Source organism: Colletotrichum karsti (genome assembly GCF_011947395.1).
Source record: "Colletotrichum karsti strain CkLH20 chromosome Unknown Scaffold33, whole genome shotgun sequence".
NCBI classification, from domain to species: domain Eukaryota; kingdom Fungi; phylum Ascomycota; class Sordariomycetes; order Glomerellales; family Glomerellaceae; genus Colletotrichum; species Colletotrichum karsti.
The window spans coordinates 83194-101954 of record NW_024065933.1 but is presented as its reverse complement, the minus strand read 5'-3'; the positions used below and the strand labels follow the sequence as shown (position 1 = coordinate 101954).

Sequence of the window (18761 nt, the reverse complement as noted above, 5' to 3'; positions counted from 1 at the left end):
AGACTCATCAGTGAGGAGTCGCTCGACATGGGTAAAGCAGTAAAGGGGGTACACTGCGGCTGCTCCCCAAGCTTGGTTGAAGACTCCCCAAAAGAGATGTTCCCTATCACTGTTTAGCGTTCACTCTGGTCTCATAACTCGTGTACTCACAACGGCGCCAACCAAGGGCGTTTCCCTCTGTTCCATCCCAAGACCATCATGCAGTGCGAGACCGTTTGCATGGTGGTGAAGAGACTGACCAACAACATGCGATCGGCCGAGGACCCATTGCTCAAAATATTGTTGTAGAATATGACCGCTGGAATGAGAAACTGGTCGAGTTTTGATATGCCAGTGAAGCTCGTCCGGAGGAAATCGCCGTTGGGGAAGACACTCGTTCTTTTGATCTGCCCTACTCCGCCTGCCACACCACTGCGGAACATACGCCCCCAGAGGCAGTCGTAGCCAACCAAACTGAGGCCAAGAAAGTAGGTATGCATCTTGGTGTTCACGGTGATGACCGACTGATGGCGTTGGTGTTTGGGGGTCAAGATGAGGGGAATGATCACATTTAAGTTCAGTCAGTCCCTGAGCGAGTCATGCTGGAGAGACGCATTTCTTGTCTCTGTTCGTCTGGCGCATCGACATCAGATGTCTGCCCTATTGGCCTTACAGCTGAAGTACGAAGGATACTCCCAAACCTCGCCGTAATACTCCAGCGTCTTGGTGAACTTCGTGTACAGATAAAGATACCCTCCCATGCTCATCATCATAGCAACGATAGCACCCGCCCAAAACGACGATAACACGTGCCAAGGCGGCGTTGGCGAGACGAGAATGAAGCCGTTTTCTGCAGAAGTGTCTTGTTTCTTAAGAGCCCGCCGACCGACCATTCCAGCAGTAAGTATGAGAGTCACTGCCACATGCCAGCGTGCTTGTTGAGGCTTGGGCAGCTTGTTCTTGACTTGCTCACGGTACGCATCCCAGGCTTGAGCCGATCCTTCGACTCTATTTTCATCCAGCTGTCCTCACATCAGTTGGAAAATTCATCGGAATTCATCTTAGGACGCGGAACCATACCTCTCCCTCGAGAACACCGATTTGATATTTCGCAAGGGTTTTCTGTGCGTCTTCGGAATGGCCGACGTACTCAAAGCTCTCGGTGCCGTCTGAGCCTGCGACATCCTTCAAGACTTCAACTCCGCCCGGATGATCATCTACGTAACTAGAAACGTCGTAGACTATAGCACGTCAGAAATGACAAACCGTGATCGGGGAGATCTTTTGCTTGTAGTACCTTTTCCTCGGATAGAAACCCAAAGATCATGAACTTCGTAGTGCTTCGAAAGCTCGGCCTGCGTGAATACCTTCATCATGCTGCTTGTCATTGTCGAGTTAGGGACTTCAGCATCGTCTCGTGGTAGAATCTGGCCTATGACCAAGTCTCAATTGGTCACTCACTGATGATAAGAGAGCCTGCCAGGCCCATCCCTGGACACCTCCACATCGGACTGTGGAGAATGGGGATCGGCTTTCCGGGAATGGCACTTTCACGGGCCACATCCGACGGCATCTCCATTTCGGCTTCTCGGGTGTACCATTTCGGTCCAGCCCGTTGTCGGTCAACCAGGATATCCCAGCTTCAAAATGACAGGGAAGTTGTGTTGACATCAGTGGCAGACACGCCCCGTACAACGAACTCATGTAAGTTGTGTCACCGAATAGCATTGTTTTCATGTCTGGTTGGTATGATATTCCTGCCTGCAGAAATCCGAAAACTGTTCTCGTCAGTGTTCATCGAGCAGAGATTTCCAACCATCGAATCTGCCAGCAATGTTTCAACAACAGTTCACCATTGGCCATGGCTCATACGAGCGCTGTCAGACCTTGAGCCTGCCTAGCATTAAGAGTATGCAGGAGCTTAGAGCTGGCATCGCGAAAGTCTTTGCGGTGTCTGACTCTGACTGTGAGTTTGACGGTTTAGTCTTCCTGTAGAGAACCGATGACTGATACTTCTACAAGCTATTTGCTTCTACAACCTGAGAGATATCCTCACCTCTCTGGATGACATTGAGAAATGTGAAGCCCCGGTTCAAATTCGAGTCAACGGCGAAATCGTGCGGGAGCCTTCCGGGCCCGAACCATTGCCCTACGTTGGGAATCGCTATGAGTTGTACCCAGACCCCCTCGGCAACTACGACAGGCTCTTTGAGCGCTATGGGCCTGTCATTAAGACGGTTAACATGGGAACGACCATCTACCTCACCAATGATCCCAACGTCTCGCGTGAAGTTCTCCGCGAGGGCCAGTTTTTCACCAAAACGACGTCGGATCCTAGTCATCCGCTGTACTACATGAGAAACAACGAGGCGCTCTTCACCTGCGATAGCGATGCTCCAGCGTTTAAGCTCGCGCACAAGTACATCCCGCCAAGCTTGACGCCAAAGGCAGTCCGTCACTATACGCCAGTTGTGCAGGCTTGCGTCGATAGGTCGTTCAAGGTCTTCGATGAGTTGGACGACAAGGAGTTGGCTTTCAACGTGTATCATTACACGTTCAAGATGGCTGGCGAAATCATCTGGAAAGTGATCTTGGGCATGGACCTGGGCCACTTTGATGCGATTGACTCAAAGCCTCATGAGACCATCCGCTTACTTGGCGAGTACCTCTCTCTGATGAAGAAGACTTCGCTTCGAGGCAGCTGGTATGGATATCTCCCATTCGGCACACCCAAGCGACTTCATTTGGTCAGGCAGCTACTATGGGACGGTGTTGCGAAGGGCATTCAGGACTCCATCAAAACGTCTGGGGATCTGCCAATGAAAGACGCCGCTTTACACGCGACCTGCGTTGCGGATTACCTGAGGCGCGCGACTGATGAGAATGGTGAAAAGCTTCCGGAAGACTTGATGCTCAGCAACTGCGTCATCATGATCGGGGCAGGATTTGTGACCACGTCGTCGCTGCTTGCGTGGCTGATTTACGCCCTGGTGAAATACCCGGGTAATCAGCAGCGTCTACTTCAAGAACTTGTCGATCATGGAGCTACGCCAGACAAAGAGTGGACCTACGATGAGTTAAACGACATGCTCTTCCTCGACAAATTCGTCAAGGAAACGCAGCGGATGCACAACCCTTCTTTTCAGACGGCGCGTAACGCGCGAGAAGACGTAGTGCTTCCGGGCGGATATTTCCTCCCCAAGGGCTCAGTCATCATTCCCACTTTCCCTTCGATACACAAGAATGCGGCTCATTGGGACAATCCTACGCGTTTTGAGCCTGACAGGTGGGACACGGAAGCCGTGAGAGACCGGCACAAGATGTCATACACGCCATTTGCGGCGGGAACTCGGGGTTGTGTAGGGTACAACCTCGCTCTGCTGGAAGTCAAGAGCGTGATTGCGAAATTGGCGTATCGTTATCACTTTGAAGATGCTTCTACTGAGGCTGTGGTTTACGATCCGGAGTTTATAGTAGTTCGTCCTTTGAACTTTTACGCCAGGGCGGTCAGACGAACGAGGTGGCCGGAGAAACAAGCGTGAGTTCAACAGTCTGAGTGCTTAGTGTATTTATCCCATAGTCTGTATGTTTTAGCTATTCACACAATATGGAATTTGCATCCCATAACAAAATTGAGATTGAACGCCCCTCCAAACTTTCCCGCCTCTGGTTGAGCTATTTGGTGCTGCATGAAATTACCCCTTTTGGTCAGTTCCGTACCAAACATGGTTTACCCCGGTCCGAGGCTTGGGTCAGCAGTCCTGCAAGCAATTGGAATTTAAGCTGTGGTGAGCCTATTAGATAGAACGACCCATGAGCGAGCTTGAAAAGCGTGTTTGTTAGATGTTAAATTATCCCAAGCGTATTTTCATAGCTCGGTTCAAACACACACCATGGCGACCAACACCTTCGCCGCCACGACCACGCAGCTGGATCTCGGCCCTACGCAGGAGACCGCTACTAATATCACGACTCAACTCAGTGTATTCGATCTAATTCCGCCGCGCGTGTACATCAAGTTCATTGTCTACCTACCGCTGCAGCCCAAAGTCAGCTTCCAGCAAGCATTCGCTCACCTACAAGCCGGGCTACAGGGAACTCTCCGCCAATTCCCTTTTCTCAACGGTCGCATTTTCCCCAGAAATGAGCGCGAGCCCGGGTGGAGACCTGGACACATTGTGGTTTCATACGACCCTTCTAGTCCCGGCACCAGAGACGAGCTCCCCAGGCAACTCGCTTTCAAGGATCTTTCTCCAGTCCTGCCAGACTTCGAGGACCTCCGCGATGCGGGGTTCGAGTTTTCAGCTTTCGACGATGAGCTGGTCCTCGCAGCGCCATTCGTCCCTGATCTTTCTGGTGGTGCGGACGTGTTCTTAGCACAAGCGAACTTCGTTAACGGCGGTTGCATTCTCGCGACGGGCTTCCATCATTCCGCCAGCGATGCCACCGGCATGGTGACCGCGATGAGAGCGTGGGCTGAGCACTGTCGAAACTTGGGCCAGCCCGATGCCAATGTGTGCAGCTGGGTGGCTCCGGAGAGTTTCGATAGGACACTGCTTGAGAGATTGTGGAGCAAAGCCCCGGCGAAGCCCGTCTCGGAGATTCCCCGCGACACATGGGGTTTTCTCGGCTTTCAACCCCCGGATACGGAGGATGGACCCACTGGGGAAGCGGCCCCACCGCCGGCCCCGAGCCGGACCATGGAATCCAGCATCTTCTACATCTCGCCGGCGAATTTTGATGCCTTGAAGCACGAGGTTCTTGGAGAAGGTCAAGATGGCACGGGACTATCGGCAAACGACGCTCTTCTGGCCCTTTTCTGGCGCGCTCTTATGAAAGCTCGTTACCGCGCCGCCATCGCTGCGGGACAAGCCACACCAGCAGATGAAGTTTCTTATCTCGAGTCGCCGGTAGACGGCCGGCCAGATTTCGACCCAGCACTACCTCCCTCATACGCGGGAAATCTCGTCATAGTCAACAAGGTGCCAATGGCAGTCGCGGAGCTCGCAGCCCCGACGACGAGCCTCCGGGACGTCGCTCTCAAGATTCGCGCACAGGCGGCCAAGGTGAACCCGGATCTGGTGAAGGATGCATTCACGCTCATGAGGGAAGTTCCGGACTACACGAAGTTGAAGCACGCGTTCACTCGTCTCGACGGCTTCGATGTCATGATTACGTCGGTGCTGCTGCTGCCGCTGGATAAGATCAACTTCGGGGGCGAGGTGTTTGACAACGATGGCAAGCCTGAGTCGCTGCGTCCGTTGATGGATGCATTCAACGCAAATTTTAGGCTTTGCATGGTTTTGCCTATGAAGAGTCATGGAGGGATTGAGTTGCTGGTCAGCCTTTTTGCTGATGAGATGGAACAATTGTTGGAGGACGACGAGTTCGCCAAGTTTGCGGCCTTTTGTTGCCATTAATAGCTTACTATGAGATAAAGTCGCTGAAGATACAATGATTGAGTTTGAAAGATCGTCTATGGAAGTTATGTCATTACGGTTTGATCGTCATCTGAACGTTGAAGTCCGTGGTTGAGAAAGAGAGGAAAGACAATCGATGGTGTTGGGCGGAAGTTCAACAGATGAAATGAGAGCATCGATCCGATGTGGTGGCCTCTCTCCCAACCGTAGCCGGTGTCGCAGCACGTGCACTCCTTCAAACTGGTTTGTCATTAGTTGAGTTACACAATTAACATCAACAGATCGTTCTAAGTTGTAAGCAATAACCTTGGCAGCAACGATATCTTGTAATCAAGCGTAAGGCCGCCCGCCAATTCAGTAGTATGATCCCGACACATTGGAGGCGGTGACGACCATTTGCGCGCGTACCTAGGCCAGCGAGTAGCTGCACATGAGGTCGCGTGTCCAAACCACCAATTTGGGGATGACGATGCAAAAGTCTAAGCATCTAGCTTTGCTGAGTGTCGTCCCAGCCGCCCAGGCGTCTCAGCTGCGTGTGGTAGAGATTATGCTTAGGCGCAAAGGCCGCGGACGATTGAGGCATTACTTTCCAATCTGGAAATAAAACGTGCTGCATCTCCTTATCTGCAATCGTGGTCATGAGATAGATTTCGTGGGGGCAGTGAGGACTCCTTTGAGGCAGATGCGTTATGCCGCAGCATCGTGAACGCCCGCTGGACGGTGGTGGTTTTTATGAGGCATTTGATGGTTGTGTCGCTGATCCTCCCTTGTCAATGGGGGGAAGAGGAGCCGGGGCTGTGGTAGTGTGGAGGATGGAGGGAGCCGAGTCAGAAGATGGGACGAGTTCCACGTTGCATGTGAGAAACGGCGATTAGAACGGGAGGTGACTTGGCTGGAACTGGCTAGGCATTTCCTGTGAGGCGTCGTCGCGTCGTGTCATTCATTTGAGAAGAGTTCAACTTTTTCCCACCTCTTCTTCTCTTCTTCAGCCAGGATTCGGAGGCGAAGTTCCCATTGGCTTGGCACAAAATTCCCTCACGCTTCGGTCTGCACGTCACCGTGTTTTGGGGTTAGACAGGGTTGTTGATAGTGTACATTCCAAAGTACATCATTTCCCCGGAATGCAAGCATGTTGATCTCTCGCGATGAGGTATTGGCCGATGATTGAAAACCTTATCCTGACTCCGCAGGGTTTGAGGCTGTGCTAAAATATTAGTCCATGACATCCGCCCAGTCGGGCACCGTCGAAACTTGCCAGGAACACCATCGTCCTGATCACCATTTTCTTCAGCTTCCATAATTATCTTTGTCTCGACTTCACGTAAATGATCGTGAACTACTTCCCGGCGTCAGCGGCTAGTCTCATCTTCGGGTGCCCTCCCATTATGAGACGACATCACCAACCTTGAAGAACCACACCTCCGCCATCACCTCGAATAACTAGACGTTTCCTCTCACCACCGACTATGGCATACGCCTCTCGACAACCACCATAAGGATCTTCCAGAACCCCTTTCAAGACTGTTTCATCGGATCGCAACGCTCGAGCGACATCATTTCGAAAGAGAATGATCAACTCACAAACACTCTCCGTCTCAATCCCTCCACAACATTGATCAGGCGAAAACGAACAGCCCAAAAATGTCGGACAAGGACACCACAAAGCCCGCCCGCGGCACCGACGCCTCGGCTCCCCTTTCTCCCCTCAGCGCGCACCAGCTCGGCACCAGCCCGCGACCCCGCGGCCGAAGCGCCGACCACGCCTCGACCCGCGACCACATGCTCGACGTCTTCATCGAGTCGCCCACCATGGCACCTCTAAGCCGCCGTCCGACCTTCGACTCGACACGGCGCACGGTCTCGCCACCGAACTCGGTCAAGGCGTTCGCGCAGGCACGACGTCGCGGGCAGGAGGCGCGGCAGGATAGCGATAACGAGGACGACGACGACGACGACGATGGAGGCGACTTCAGCGCTGACAAGCCGCCTCTTGGCAGCGGTCGGAGCTGCCACAGCCGATCACATAACACATGTGGCCACCGCAACTCGCTGGGCTTGGCGACGACGGAGGTCGAGGGGAGCCATCGGGGACCGCACAAAGACAGGCTGTATATCGACTTCGACTATCTCGAGACCTTGATCAACGCGGAAGATGGGGAACGTCCGGTCAGTGCCGACTTTGCCAACCTCCCAGACAGCGCGATGCCGAACAATGCACCGATGTTCACCGCGGATGGAGACTTCATCGATGTCGCGACCGATCACCACTCCATCTCAGAGGAGAAGGGGGGCGATGCAAAGAGTGGACCCATTCAAATTAGCCAACAGTATCCCGAGCAAAGCCGGTTCAACTTCTTCTCGTCCGCGCTGGAGTCGACCATCCACGCTGCCGAGTTCGGGGATCTGATCTTGCCTGGAGAGAATATTCGGTCACTGTTTGACTTCCCAGATGAGGAGCCAGACGGCGTCTGGTGGCTGAACATGAACAACCCTACTGGCGGCGAGGTGTGGACCATTTGCAAGGCTTTTGGGATCCATCCCTTGACGATCGAGGACATCATCCACAAGGAAAGCCGTGAAAAGATTGAACTATTTCCGTCTTACTATTTCGCTTGCTTCAGGTCCTTTGCATCTGTGGAAGAGCCAGATGGGGTCGACTATCATCCCTTCAACGTTTACGTCGTCGTCTTCCGAGAGGGGATCATCAGCTTCAGCTTCACGCCGAATTCGCACGCATCCCGGGTCCGGTTCCGTATCTCACAGCTGAAGGAGCAAGTGTCAATCAGCAGTGACTGGATCTGCTATGCGTTGATGTGAGTTTCAATTTATATAAACGGATGACTTACGCTAGAACCTGGCTAACCTTCACCAAGTGACGACATCGTAGACTCATTCGGCCCGGGCATCAACCAAATTGAGCACGAAGCCGACGCAATTGAAGATCAAGTCTTCATCACGAGACCAGAGGACAATCAACTGTTCTTACGGCGAATTGGCCTCACGCGGAAGAACGTGATGAGTCTCATGCGTCTTCTCGGCGGCAAAGCAGACGTCCTACGTGCATTCACGAAGAGATGCACTGAAGACTATGACGTCACGCCCCGGATGGATATCGCTCTGTACCTCAGCGACATTCAAGACCACGCGGTGACGATGATGAACAGTCTGATTCACTTCGATACCATGCTGTCCCGTTCACACAGCAACTACCTTGCCCAGCTGTCCATTGACAACATCGACATGGGCAATCGGACCAACGAATTCCTCAGCCGAGTGACGGTCATTGCAACTGTCATCGTACCGCTGAACGTCGTATGTGGTCTCTTTGGTATGAACGTCAAGGTGCCATGGGGCGATGTCGAGAACTTGAATGCCTTCTTTGGGATCATGAGTGGAATAATACTGTTTGCTGCGGTTTCTTTGGGGGTAGCAAGACGAATGGGATACTTCTGAGGTACTGAAAGTTTAATAGAACGACTCATTATAATGAATTTGAGAGAAAGCCAAGCTTACCGACCGGTTACGACAATCAGCCCCCTTTTCAACGTGATCCGGCAATCACTCGGTACAGGATCGGGAAGGTCCCGGAGATCCATACGGAGATCCACCCCGTGCTCGGCAGGTGGCACGCCATTGCCGCACCAGCTGGCTGCCAGGGCGCCCAAAGACACTCTTCTTTCCCACTCATATATCAACAATTTCTTCAAGTAGAGAGCACCTTCCCTCTTCAAAAGGTATCAACTTGTTTCTATTCAAATGGCAGTCATTATCACCTACCTAATCGCTCGGTCGCTGCCTTGGCGGGAGAAAAGCAGCTTCCTCTTCTGGTATGGTATGTTGCCAAGAGGTGCGATTTCCATCTTGGCAGCATTTGAAGTAGCATCCAACTCGTTGTTCTGGCCCCGGCTGGATATCACCTACCGCTTTCGCCTATCGTTCCGCCGTTTAACGAGGGATATTCTGGCAGCTTGTTCAGCTTCTGATGGGAAGGCGGGAAGCTGGATGTCAGAGCGAAGTGTCACCTACCAGCTGTTTATAAAATGGAGGCATCGCAACGGCGCATCCTCCGCCAAGGCTTCCGTTGTTCTTGGTGCCAAGATCGGGATTTCCAACCCTGTCAGTCTTTATTTCAGCCTGATAAGTTGGTTGTCCGAGTCTCCTCATACTTCACTTCACCATGAAGGCCTCAATCTTATCGGCGGCTGGCCTTTTGCCTCTGGCTCTCGCCACAGTGGTGCCCAAGTCGACCAAGGTCGACTACACCGGCTTCAAGGGTCTCCGAGTCATACTACCTGAGGATGCCGAGGGCGTCGCGGACCAGATCAATGAGCTCGCTGCGACGATCCTCAACCCGGGCTCCAAGGCTCAACTCGATGTCGTTGCCTCACCTGACGTCGTCGATGCCATCTCCCAGCTGGCCGTGAACACCACCGTTCTCGTCGAAGATGTCGGTGCTGCTTTCGCCGAGGAGGAGACTTCTACCGTCTATGCCGGTGAGCAAGAAATCCAACAGGGCTGATGTTGAGCTCTTCATGTGCTGTATCAGCTCACTAACACTCATACTTCGCCAGTCCCCAGCGAGACGTGGTTTACCGCTTACCACAGCTATGCGGACCACCTCCAGTTCCTCAGAGACCTTCAATCCAGCTTTCCTAGTCAATCCGAGATTCTCACTGCCGGAACCTCATTCCAAGGTCGTGCTCTGACCGGTATCCACATCTGGGGAAGCGGAGGAAAGGGCTCCAAGCCGGCTGTCATCTTCCACGGCACCGTTCACGCTCGCGAGTGGATTAGCACCATGGTGAGAATTGTCGCCCTGGGACACGTATGGTTTATGCTCACACCGTTCAGACTACCGAGTACATGGCCTGGCAGCTTCTGACCAAGTACTCTACCGATTCCGCGGTCAAGGCTCTTGTAGACAAGTTCGACTTGTAAGTACATGAGCTGTTGGATTGATTATACACGTCAGCATGAATGCGGTCGCTAACAAAAAGCTCCTAGCTATATCACCCCAGTTGTCAATCCTGACGGTTTTGTCTACACTCAGTCGACTGACCGCCTGTGGCGCAAGAACCGTCAGACACAGTCTGGCAGTACCTGCGTCGGCCGTGATCCGAACCGCAACTGGCCCTACAAGTGGGAGGTCACTGGCGGAGCCTCTACCAGCCCCTGCTCCGAAACCTACAAGGGAGCTGCGCCTGCGGATACTCCCGAGATCAAGGGTCTGAAGGCCCAGGTTGACTCCCTCAGCGCCAGCAGGGGTATTCAGTTCTACATTGACTTCCACTCCTACGGACAGTACATTCTCTGGCGTGAGTTATTCTTAGCATTTGCTGTCCGATTGTTTTGCTGACGTCTACCGTGACAGCCTACGGATACGACTGCAACTACGTCGCTCCCGATGATGCTGCCCTTCAGACCATGGCTCAGCGCGGTGCCACTGGCATCCGCGGGGTCTCTGGCACTTCGTACACCATTGGTAATGCCTGCAGAGCTCTCTATGCTACCACCGGCGACTCGTAAGTCATTCATGCCCTCCTCATATCGAACACTACGTTCTAATTCTGACTTTCTTCTAGAACCGACTACATCCATGGTGTCGCCAAATCCAAGTACACTTACACCTTGGAGCTTCGCGATAGGGGTACGTACGGCTTCAGTCTTCCTGCCAGTCAGATCCAGGCTACCGTTAGGGAAACTTGGGCTGGCGTTGTGGCCATGTTGCAGGCTGCTTGAGATTGATGCGTAGAGACCATACATCCTTGGATCCATACGAATAGACGCGCGCTAGTATGAATAAGACTCCCTCTACATTATGCCGTTCACTTCGGAACACTTCGCGCATATTGATCGAAAAGATCTGGTTGCCAATCAGCGATAATGGCTCCCGCTAGGCATTGACGGCATGCATGAGATCGATCTCCCATTACTATACTCACATGTGAAGACTGTTGAGGACTGCCGATTAATGCATCGCGTCGCTCTTTGGGCAGATTCCAGTGATTTAACTTCAAAGGGTCGGCCCTTCCGCATTCGGTCCCGGCCCGACGGCACAGGTCCGCAACGGGTCTATCCGGCCCCACATCACCGAAAACGCCGAGTCCTAGGGCCGCAACCGTGCGGGGACACCCGCCATTGATATAGGAGCTTCACGGTTCTGATCTACACTGGCGGAACTGGCCTAATTCACCGGTGCACGGATCAAACGTCCTGGCTCAACTCTTGACTCAGATTTCATTCCAAGTTTCATCAAACATTCTCCACAATGTGCGGTATCTCGGCCTGTCTGACGCTCCAGCCTGGGCAACACTTTCACACCGAGGCCCTCAATGGGTATGCGAGTGGCACCAACGGGACGGCGGAAGCTCAGACCAACGGTCATTCGAAGTCGACTCAGGATCTGGAAAGGCAGTTGAGCAAGAGCCTCGAGGCGATCAGCCACAGAGGTCCGGACTCGCAGGGGGTGTGGGTTAGCGAAGATGGATTCATTGGTTGGTGCTTCCACGAACCCGCTTGGAGCCCCCATCATGATGATTAACGTTTCTTAGGGCTGGGTCATTGTCGTCTGGCGATCAATGACTTGACACCTGATGGCAACCAGCCAATCCACAGTGACGATGAGACGATCCATGCCGTGGTCAATGGAGAGATCTACGACCATGATCGTATCCGACAAGAGTGTGAACAGAGAGGTTACAAGTTTAGAGGTCACAGCGACAGTGAAGTCATCGTCGCCTTGTACAAGGCTTATGGTGCGCCCCGCTTCCTCGAACATCTCCGAGGTGAATTCGCATTCGTTCTGTATGACGAGACGGCGGGCAAGGTCATCTTGTGCCGCGACAGATTCGGCATCAAACCCCTCTTGTGGACGATTGTTCGCCAGGAAGATGGTAGGAACAGACTGATCGTCGCGCCGGAGGCCAAGGCGTTCCTTCCGCTGGGATGGAAACCCCAGTGGGACGTCGAGGCGATTGTCGATGGCGGGTGGATGCAAGACGGCCGGTCATTGTTCAAAGGCGTCAAGAAAGTGCCGCCCGGGCACTGGATGGAGATTTCCAAGGATGGTGTGATGCAGATACATCAGTACTGGGACGCTGATTACAAGGATAAGGTATGCGGTTTCGAGGTCAATGTTCCTGGGCTTTGCTGATACCTCGATAGACCGAAGGCGAGACACGCAGCGTGGACGAGATGGTTCTCGGTCTTCGAGAGAGACTGACCGAAGCCATAAAGTTGAGACTTCGCGCGGACGTTCCCATTGGTATCTACCTCTCGGGCGGTATCGACTCGTCTCTGGTCGCGGGTATCGTGACACGTTTGGTCAGAGATGAAGGCATCAAGATTGGAAACCAGGATGCGACGAGTCGTATCAGTTGTTTCACTATTGAGTTCCCCAAGGAGTCGGGTTTCGACGAGTCTGGTATGTAAACATCATCCACACTCCCTTTCCGAGCACTAACGAAATCTCATAGACATCGCGGAGAGGACGGCTCAGCACCTCGGCGTCCAAATCCAGAAGAAGCAAATCAATGAGACTGAACTGGCGGCCAACTTCGCCGACTGCGCATACCATTGCGAACACCACCACTTCGACCTCAACTGCGTGGGGAAATTCGCCTTATCGTCCCTTCCAAATGAGAACGGCGTCAAAGTCGTCTTGACCGGAGAGGGCGCCGACGAGCACTTCGCCGGATACGCCTTCTTCCCGCCCGATCTCTTGCGAGAACCAGACCTCTCAATGCCGGATTCGCCCTTGGTTGCCGATTCCACGCTTCGCGAGAACATGCAGAGGTCGACCGAGCGGGACATCAAACTCCTCATCCCACGCGCCGGAGCCTTCGAGCACGGCTGGGAGTCGACGCCGGCCATGAAGAAGGTCAACGACACGATTCTAACGCCCTGCATCCTCGCCTGGCACCCGACCCTCGAGATCTTCGCACCGTGGGTCAAGGAGAGCGAGAAGTGGGCCCAACTCGATTGCAGGGACGTCATCGTCAAGTCGTTCAAGCCGGCTGTGCAGGAGAAGATGCAGAAGAAGTGGCATCCTCTCCACACCGCGCAGTACATCTACAGCAAAGGCCCCCTCCCGAATATCCTGCTGAGTTGCCTCGGCGACTTGACGGAGATGTCGCACAGCGTCGAGGCCCGGACGCCGTTCCTGGATCACAAGTTGACGGAGTACGTTAATAACCTCCCGCCGAGCCTGAAGATGGCATATACTCCAGACAAGATTCCTCCCGAGCGTCACCAGGGCCCATGGTGGGAGGGCATCGGCGTGGCGTCACAGGCTCTGACTGAGAAATGGATTTTGAGGGAAGCGGCGAAGCCGTTCATCTTGAAGGAATTGTATGAGAGGCAGAAACATCCGTTTACGGCACCCATTGTGTGGCCCAAGGACGGACCTCTCCACACAATGCTTCAGAAGACGCTTACGAAGGAGAAAGTCGAGAACTTGGGGTTTGTGGATTATGCTCAGGTTGAAAATGCTTTGGATAAAGGTTTCGGTGAGAAGACGGATGTTAAGGCGTTCAGAATCTTGCTATTTGTTGCCGCTTGGGTTACTATGAGCGAGCGTTTTGGAATCCCCAAGGCTTCTGCTGAGGAATGGGTTTAGAAATAAATTGAAGACTAGCCCTGATAACCAAATCCTTCATAAAACGCGAAGTCCATAACTCACGTCAAATACTTTTGATTGCATCCCATCGCCTTCCCTACTCCATCTCCTTCTTCTGAGCCGCGCCAGACACAGCCGTCAACCACGACAACCGCTTGACGGTGAAGATCTCAGCAACAGGTGCTTGCGCGTTGTGATACTTCGCATCCAAGATACCGGCCTTGAGGTACATGAGCCCATTCGTCGCCGGTCCATCTCGCCACAATGTGACGCCGCAGTCACCGCAGAAGTGGCTGATGACGGGATTTCCGCTGTTGGCGGTCGTCGAGAAAGTCTTCGGCTCGCCGGTGACCTTGACTTTGTTGATCGGCACAACCCAGTTGAAGCCGAAGGCGCTCCCAGAGATCTTTTTGCAGTCGTTGCAGTGACACAAAGCCTATCCACATTGATCAGCACATAAGACCGCCTCGAGAACACTGGTGGGCATGTATGGACTTACAGCTGCCAGAGGTTTGTCGGTGATCTCGACCTTGATCTTGCCGCAGAGACACGCGCCGGTAGTTGACATGGTGGATGAGACAGTTGGGAAATACCCGTTGATAACTTTGATGAGATGATGATCGGTGAGACGAGACTGAATCGACGCAACTGCAAAGTTTTCATCATTTTCATCATCTTTTATAGAGGAAATCCATCGGAACCGGCGGCGCCCACGATACTTTCAGCTCAGTCCTGTGAGGAGGTTTTGATGCTAAACCATGTTGGGTCATCCAGCCGATCGCGAGATCTGATTGGCAGACTGGCGCCATGGCGCACCGAACAGGCAGTTGGGTCGCGAGATGCACGTTCGCGGGCGCGATGCCTTGCCAAATGGGGTTTGTGAAGCGATGAACATGAGTTTGCATGTGTTAAACTCTACGTCGTTGTGAAGATTTTGTGATATGATCTATATTTCGAGTCTATCTGGCGGGTAAGGTAAAATCAGGCATCGCCGTTGTGAGATGCCTTGAGATGGTGGGGCTGTGACACACTCGCGATTCGCCTCATTTTTCAGCGACTCACTCTTCTAGACTGAGCCAATTCGAACTCCGACTTAAGATGTGAGTAAGTCGTAATTTCACGCCTGCTGTGAAGGCGAGTGAAAAATGCATTGCTGTAAAGATTATTTCATTCAAACAGGAGAGCAGTGGTTCATCAGCCACGGAACCGCAATGAGAAGCAAACATGCAAGTCTGCGCCACCGACGGACTATCCGCTTCACCCTGCACTAAGCTCTTCTGAGATACACACTGCTCCCTCTCGTAGGAGGGGCGGGTGACTGGTGTGTGTGGTTCTCATCGATCGGGACATTGTAGGAGCGGCCCGTTCATGACACTAGGTCCCGGGTGAAGTATGAGCCCTCGTTACTCGCTTCAACGTCAGGTTCGTTCATGTTTGTAACTGAGTCGTGAAGACAACACTGTGTCGGGATGACGGCCCGCAGAGAATTTGGGATATAGGCACGTGGACTTGTGTTCATGCGGATGGCTGCATCGACAGCAGCGGGCTGTCAAGTGATGAATCCAGGAATGGTCTTGCGTTGAGCACAATGATCTTCAGCTTCAGCCTCAATTTCGCGATGAATATGAAAACGTGAATCACTTGACATAGCATGACAACACAAGTACTCAGAAGTTTAAAGCACTGAGAAGTACAAAAAGAAAAAGCTGCCAGTGTTGTGCATTTCTCACTCACAAAACTCTCACCACAGGGACTTGGGGCGACGGAAAGACTGACTAAGATCGGATGGACACGTCAAACCCTACGTCCTTCCACATTCAAACTTTCTCGCGTATCATTCCATGAACCAAACAACCGTTCCAGTCGGCAGGCATTGCAACTGTGCTGGTCCCAGACACAATTTTATCGCAGACATTCTCAAACTCGAGTCCGAGGAGCCCTGCTCGTCTATCAAACGAGTTGTTGAAGAATTTCAGCGAAGGCCCAAACAACAAATCGATCCCCACATCGCAATCTCATTTGGTATGTCAAAGCGCTGATCTCTCCCGCGAACCCCAGAGGCCGGCCCACAGACGCTTCAACCTCAATGTACGTACATGAGTCGGGCGGGGGATGTGACAGCGGGAGCATCTCCCAGAAATGGGTTGAAATCCTATGCCCCGCTATCTTGGTCGCGCATCGCGGCATTTGTCGTATTGGCCTGGCGATGGGCGGTGACAGAAGCTGGAGGATCGAGGGGTCGAGCCTGACATGGACGGCTTCACGAACTCGACCCCCCACCGGCGATACCACATTGTACACCCACTAGTACCTGATGCGTGAATGCACAAAGGGTTTACCCCAGGCTCGTAGACCGCAGACCTGATGGCACGCCTTTCCAGTCAGGAAAGCCTCATTACCAATGGTCGCAAGCGGTGGGTTTGGAGGGCACATCGCGGGTGAGCATTACCCGCGATTAACATGGAACATTACTTGTATAAAGCCTAAGGGGCCCGGACGCCCAGCTACGATGGCGTATCAAAGCTACTCTTCGCCATTATCAGTCGATATCCCAGCCGAATAACCACAACAATGCTTCGCTCAAAGTTCCCTACCGCCCACCACTTTACGGTGTCCATTTTCGGCGCCCAATACCACGCCGACTCACCTTCGGCAGAGAAGCTCGCCCTCATCAACAGGTTCGACGAGCTGATCAAGGGCGCGGCGATCCACGTCGAGGAGCTCGAGCAGAATGACCTCCCCTCAAAGGTCTGGATGAGCTACTGGGCCTCGCCTCAGGCCTTCAAGACGTGGTGGGAGAGCCCCAAGACCGCGGCCTTCTGGTCGTCTCTGCCCGCCGACGCCGGCTTCTGGAGAGAGACCGTCAGCATTCCGGCCACCCGAGGAATGTACGAGTCCAACAAGCCCCAAGCTTCCGGCTTCGGCCACTGCGGCGAAGCCATCCCCCTCACCTCCAAAACCGGTTACTGGGGTGCCTACCGATCGCGCATGACTCCCGACTCCCCGGAAGACAAGTTCGAGTCCCCCCTCTCCTCCGTCCCTACGCCCAGACCTCTCTCCGACAAGATCCGATCCGGAAGGGTGAGGCTCTCCAAGTTCCCCGACAACATCAACTTCGTCGTCGAGGGCCAGGACTACAGCTACATGAACGACAACGAGCGCGGCCACTGGAACGAGAACTTCGACGGCCTCACCAAGCAATGGGTCACTAACGTCATGACCGCCGGGCCCGAGAAGGGCATGGTCAACGGCAGAGCCTGCCACGGCTTCGCTGGCAAGAAGCAGCCGGGCGCGACCGACGGTGTCACCCTCAACGGACACCACACGGAAACGAACGGAACAAACGGTGTCAACGGCCACACGAACGGTGTCAACGGTACCAACGGCCACACCGACGGTGTCTCAAAATCTCTCTTCCCTGGCCTGGACTACATCCGCCAGGCCCAGATCCTGTTCTGGTTGGATCTTTCCAAGATGGAGTACATCGGCAGATACGACAAGGTCCACGTCAAGCTCAGGAAGGACTTCTTCGCCGCGTATGGGCCCGGTGGGGTGATGGAGGGAGGTGATTTGTTGCTCTGGGTCGACTGCGCAATCCTGAAGGGCGAGGAGATGGACGCTGAATATGTGGGCTGCTACGACGGTACCGGGTTCATGGCCTACGACGATCACCCGTCGTTCGCAAGCGAGCAGGTGGAGGTTTCTCAGTTGCCGTCTTTCTTCGATAAGCCTATTCCTTCTAACCCCATCGAGTGGTAATGTGTAATCTGAAATAGACCTATTCACAGTTTTCGCACCATCCTGCCTATGACCTCAAAGCGTTGCTGTGAATAACCCATATGCCAACAAAACGCGTCATGGAAGCGGGGTTGCCACAATCTATGCAACTGTAACCATGTTCATCAATACACGTAAGTACTCGCACAGGACGTCAAGTTGCACAATAACAATTTCGAGCTCTAGCCAATCACGACGACGATATTAACGACTTGCGAGTCAGTCCCCGTCGAAATAGAGTTCAGCCGTTGGCGGTGTATGTCAGAAGTCTAACCAGGGTTCCCGGAACAGGATCCCTTCTCCGGACCAGCTCCCCGGAAGAAACCGTCTCCATATTTGGGCATTGACGAACCTCCACATCCTGGTGTTGGCCGGAGAAGTCCAGAATCCCTGGACAGAAGACAAATAGAAATGAACATGTCCATGTTCGCCTAGTGTTTTTGTAGAGCCTGCAAAATGGCCCATGGAATCGAATCCCACAAGACCAGATCTTCATCCCCCAATTGTCTGACAATCATGTCGATATACGGCCTACGCAAACTTGAATATTCTTTTTAGCCTCACGATCTACTATCTACACTGAGGAAAAGCCGCCAAGAACCCACATCCCGCATGCAATTGTCATTGCGTGATCGCGTAATGAGGAATGCGACTCTGCACCTCCGTGCATTTCTGCAGCGGAGCTTCATATCTAGGAATGTCACCCCCAACCTCCATGTTCCTTGCATCGCAGCTCAGTCACGGCAACTGGCGGCATCTCCTTCACGATCCGGAGGTCAGTGCGACTGCAACCCCTGACTTGACACCTCTCGCTTGCTCATCAGAGTGAGATTCATGGAGTCTTGCCGTTGTGTTTCTTTGGGAAGGCGCGCTGCTGATCGCTTCGCCGAGAAGCACTCCGCGAAGCCGTCGAGTGCCAAAAGTCCCCCAAGACAGAAGAGACAACAATGAACAAAGGGGTAATTATC

At 53.3% G+C, this 18761-nt stretch overlaps 8 protein-coding genes across 8 annotated transcripts; 6 read left to right on the top strand and 2 right to left on the bottom strand.

Moving 5' to 3' along the window:
* Window positions 1-626: 626 nt before the first annotated feature.
* Window positions 627-1558, bottom strand: CkaCkLH20_09297 (uncharacterized protein; the record flags this gene model as incomplete). Its single annotated transcript, XM_038892012.1, has 4 exons — window positions 627-1001; window positions 1060-1220; window positions 1277-1411; window positions 1477-1558. 4 exons carry the CDS (start codon window positions 1556-1558, stop codon window positions 627-629), a joined length of 753 nt encoding a protein of 250 aa, XP_038742595.1.
* Window positions 1559-1812: 254 nt separating this feature from the next.
* On the top strand, window positions 1813-3521 carry CkaCkLH20_09296 (cytochrome p450; the record flags this gene model as incomplete). The annotated part of the gene is made up of 2 exons (XM_038892011.1): window positions 1813-1945; window positions 2002-3521. 2 exons carry the CDS (start codon window positions 1813-1815, stop codon window positions 3519-3521), a joined length of 1653 nt encoding a protein of 550 aa, XP_038742594.1.
* A 351-nt stretch (window positions 3522-3872) lies between these two features.
* On the top strand, window positions 3873-5399 carry CkaCkLH20_09295 (uncharacterized protein; the record flags this gene model as incomplete). The annotated part of the gene is made up of 1 exon (XM_038892010.1): window positions 3873-5399. One exon carries the CDS (start codon window positions 3873-3875, stop codon window positions 5397-5399), a length of 1527 nt encoding a protein of 508 aa, XP_038742593.1.
* Window positions 5400-7040: 1641 nt separating this feature from the next.
* CkaCkLH20_09294 (putative CorA family metal ion transporter) lies at window positions 7041-8852 on the top strand (the record flags this gene model as incomplete). Its single annotated transcript, XM_038892009.1, has 2 exons — window positions 7041-8212; window positions 8273-8852. 2 exons carry the CDS (start codon window positions 7041-7043, stop codon window positions 8850-8852), a joined length of 1752 nt encoding a protein of 583 aa, XP_038742592.1.
* Window positions 8853-9576: 724 nt separating this feature from the next.
* Window positions 9577-11138, top strand: CkaCkLH20_09293 (zinc carboxypeptidase a; the record flags this gene model as incomplete). The annotated part of the gene is made up of 6 exons (XM_038892008.1): window positions 9577-9892; window positions 9971-10200; window positions 10251-10333; window positions 10404-10714; window positions 10771-10921; window positions 10982-11138. 6 exons carry the CDS (start codon window positions 9577-9579, stop codon window positions 11136-11138), a joined length of 1248 nt encoding a protein of 415 aa, XP_038742591.1.
* A 529-nt stretch (window positions 11139-11667) lies between these two features.
* On the top strand, window positions 11668-14016 carry CkaCkLH20_09292 (asparagine synthase; the record flags this gene model as incomplete). The annotated part of the gene is made up of 4 exons (XM_038892007.1): window positions 11668-11893; window positions 11951-12513; window positions 12564-12822; window positions 12875-14016. 4 exons carry the CDS (start codon window positions 11668-11670, stop codon window positions 14014-14016), a joined length of 2190 nt encoding a protein of 729 aa, XP_038742590.1.
* A 97-nt stretch (window positions 14017-14113) lies between these two features.
* On the bottom strand, window positions 14114-14584 carry CkaCkLH20_09291 (uncharacterized protein; the record flags this gene model as incomplete). Its single annotated transcript, XM_038892006.1, has 2 exons — window positions 14114-14452; window positions 14516-14584. 2 exons carry the CDS (start codon window positions 14582-14584, stop codon window positions 14114-14116), a joined length of 408 nt encoding a protein of 135 aa, XP_038742589.1.
* A 2003-nt stretch (window positions 14585-16587) lies between these two features.
* CkaCkLH20_09290 (uncharacterized protein) lies at window positions 16588-17775 on the top strand (the record flags this gene model as incomplete). Its single annotated transcript, XM_038892005.1, has 1 exon — window positions 16588-17775. The coding sequence occupies one exon, from the start codon at window positions 16588-16590 to the stop codon at window positions 17773-17775; it is 1188 nt and encodes a 395-aa protein (XP_038742588.1).
* Between the last annotated feature and the right edge of the window lie 986 nt (window positions 17776-18761).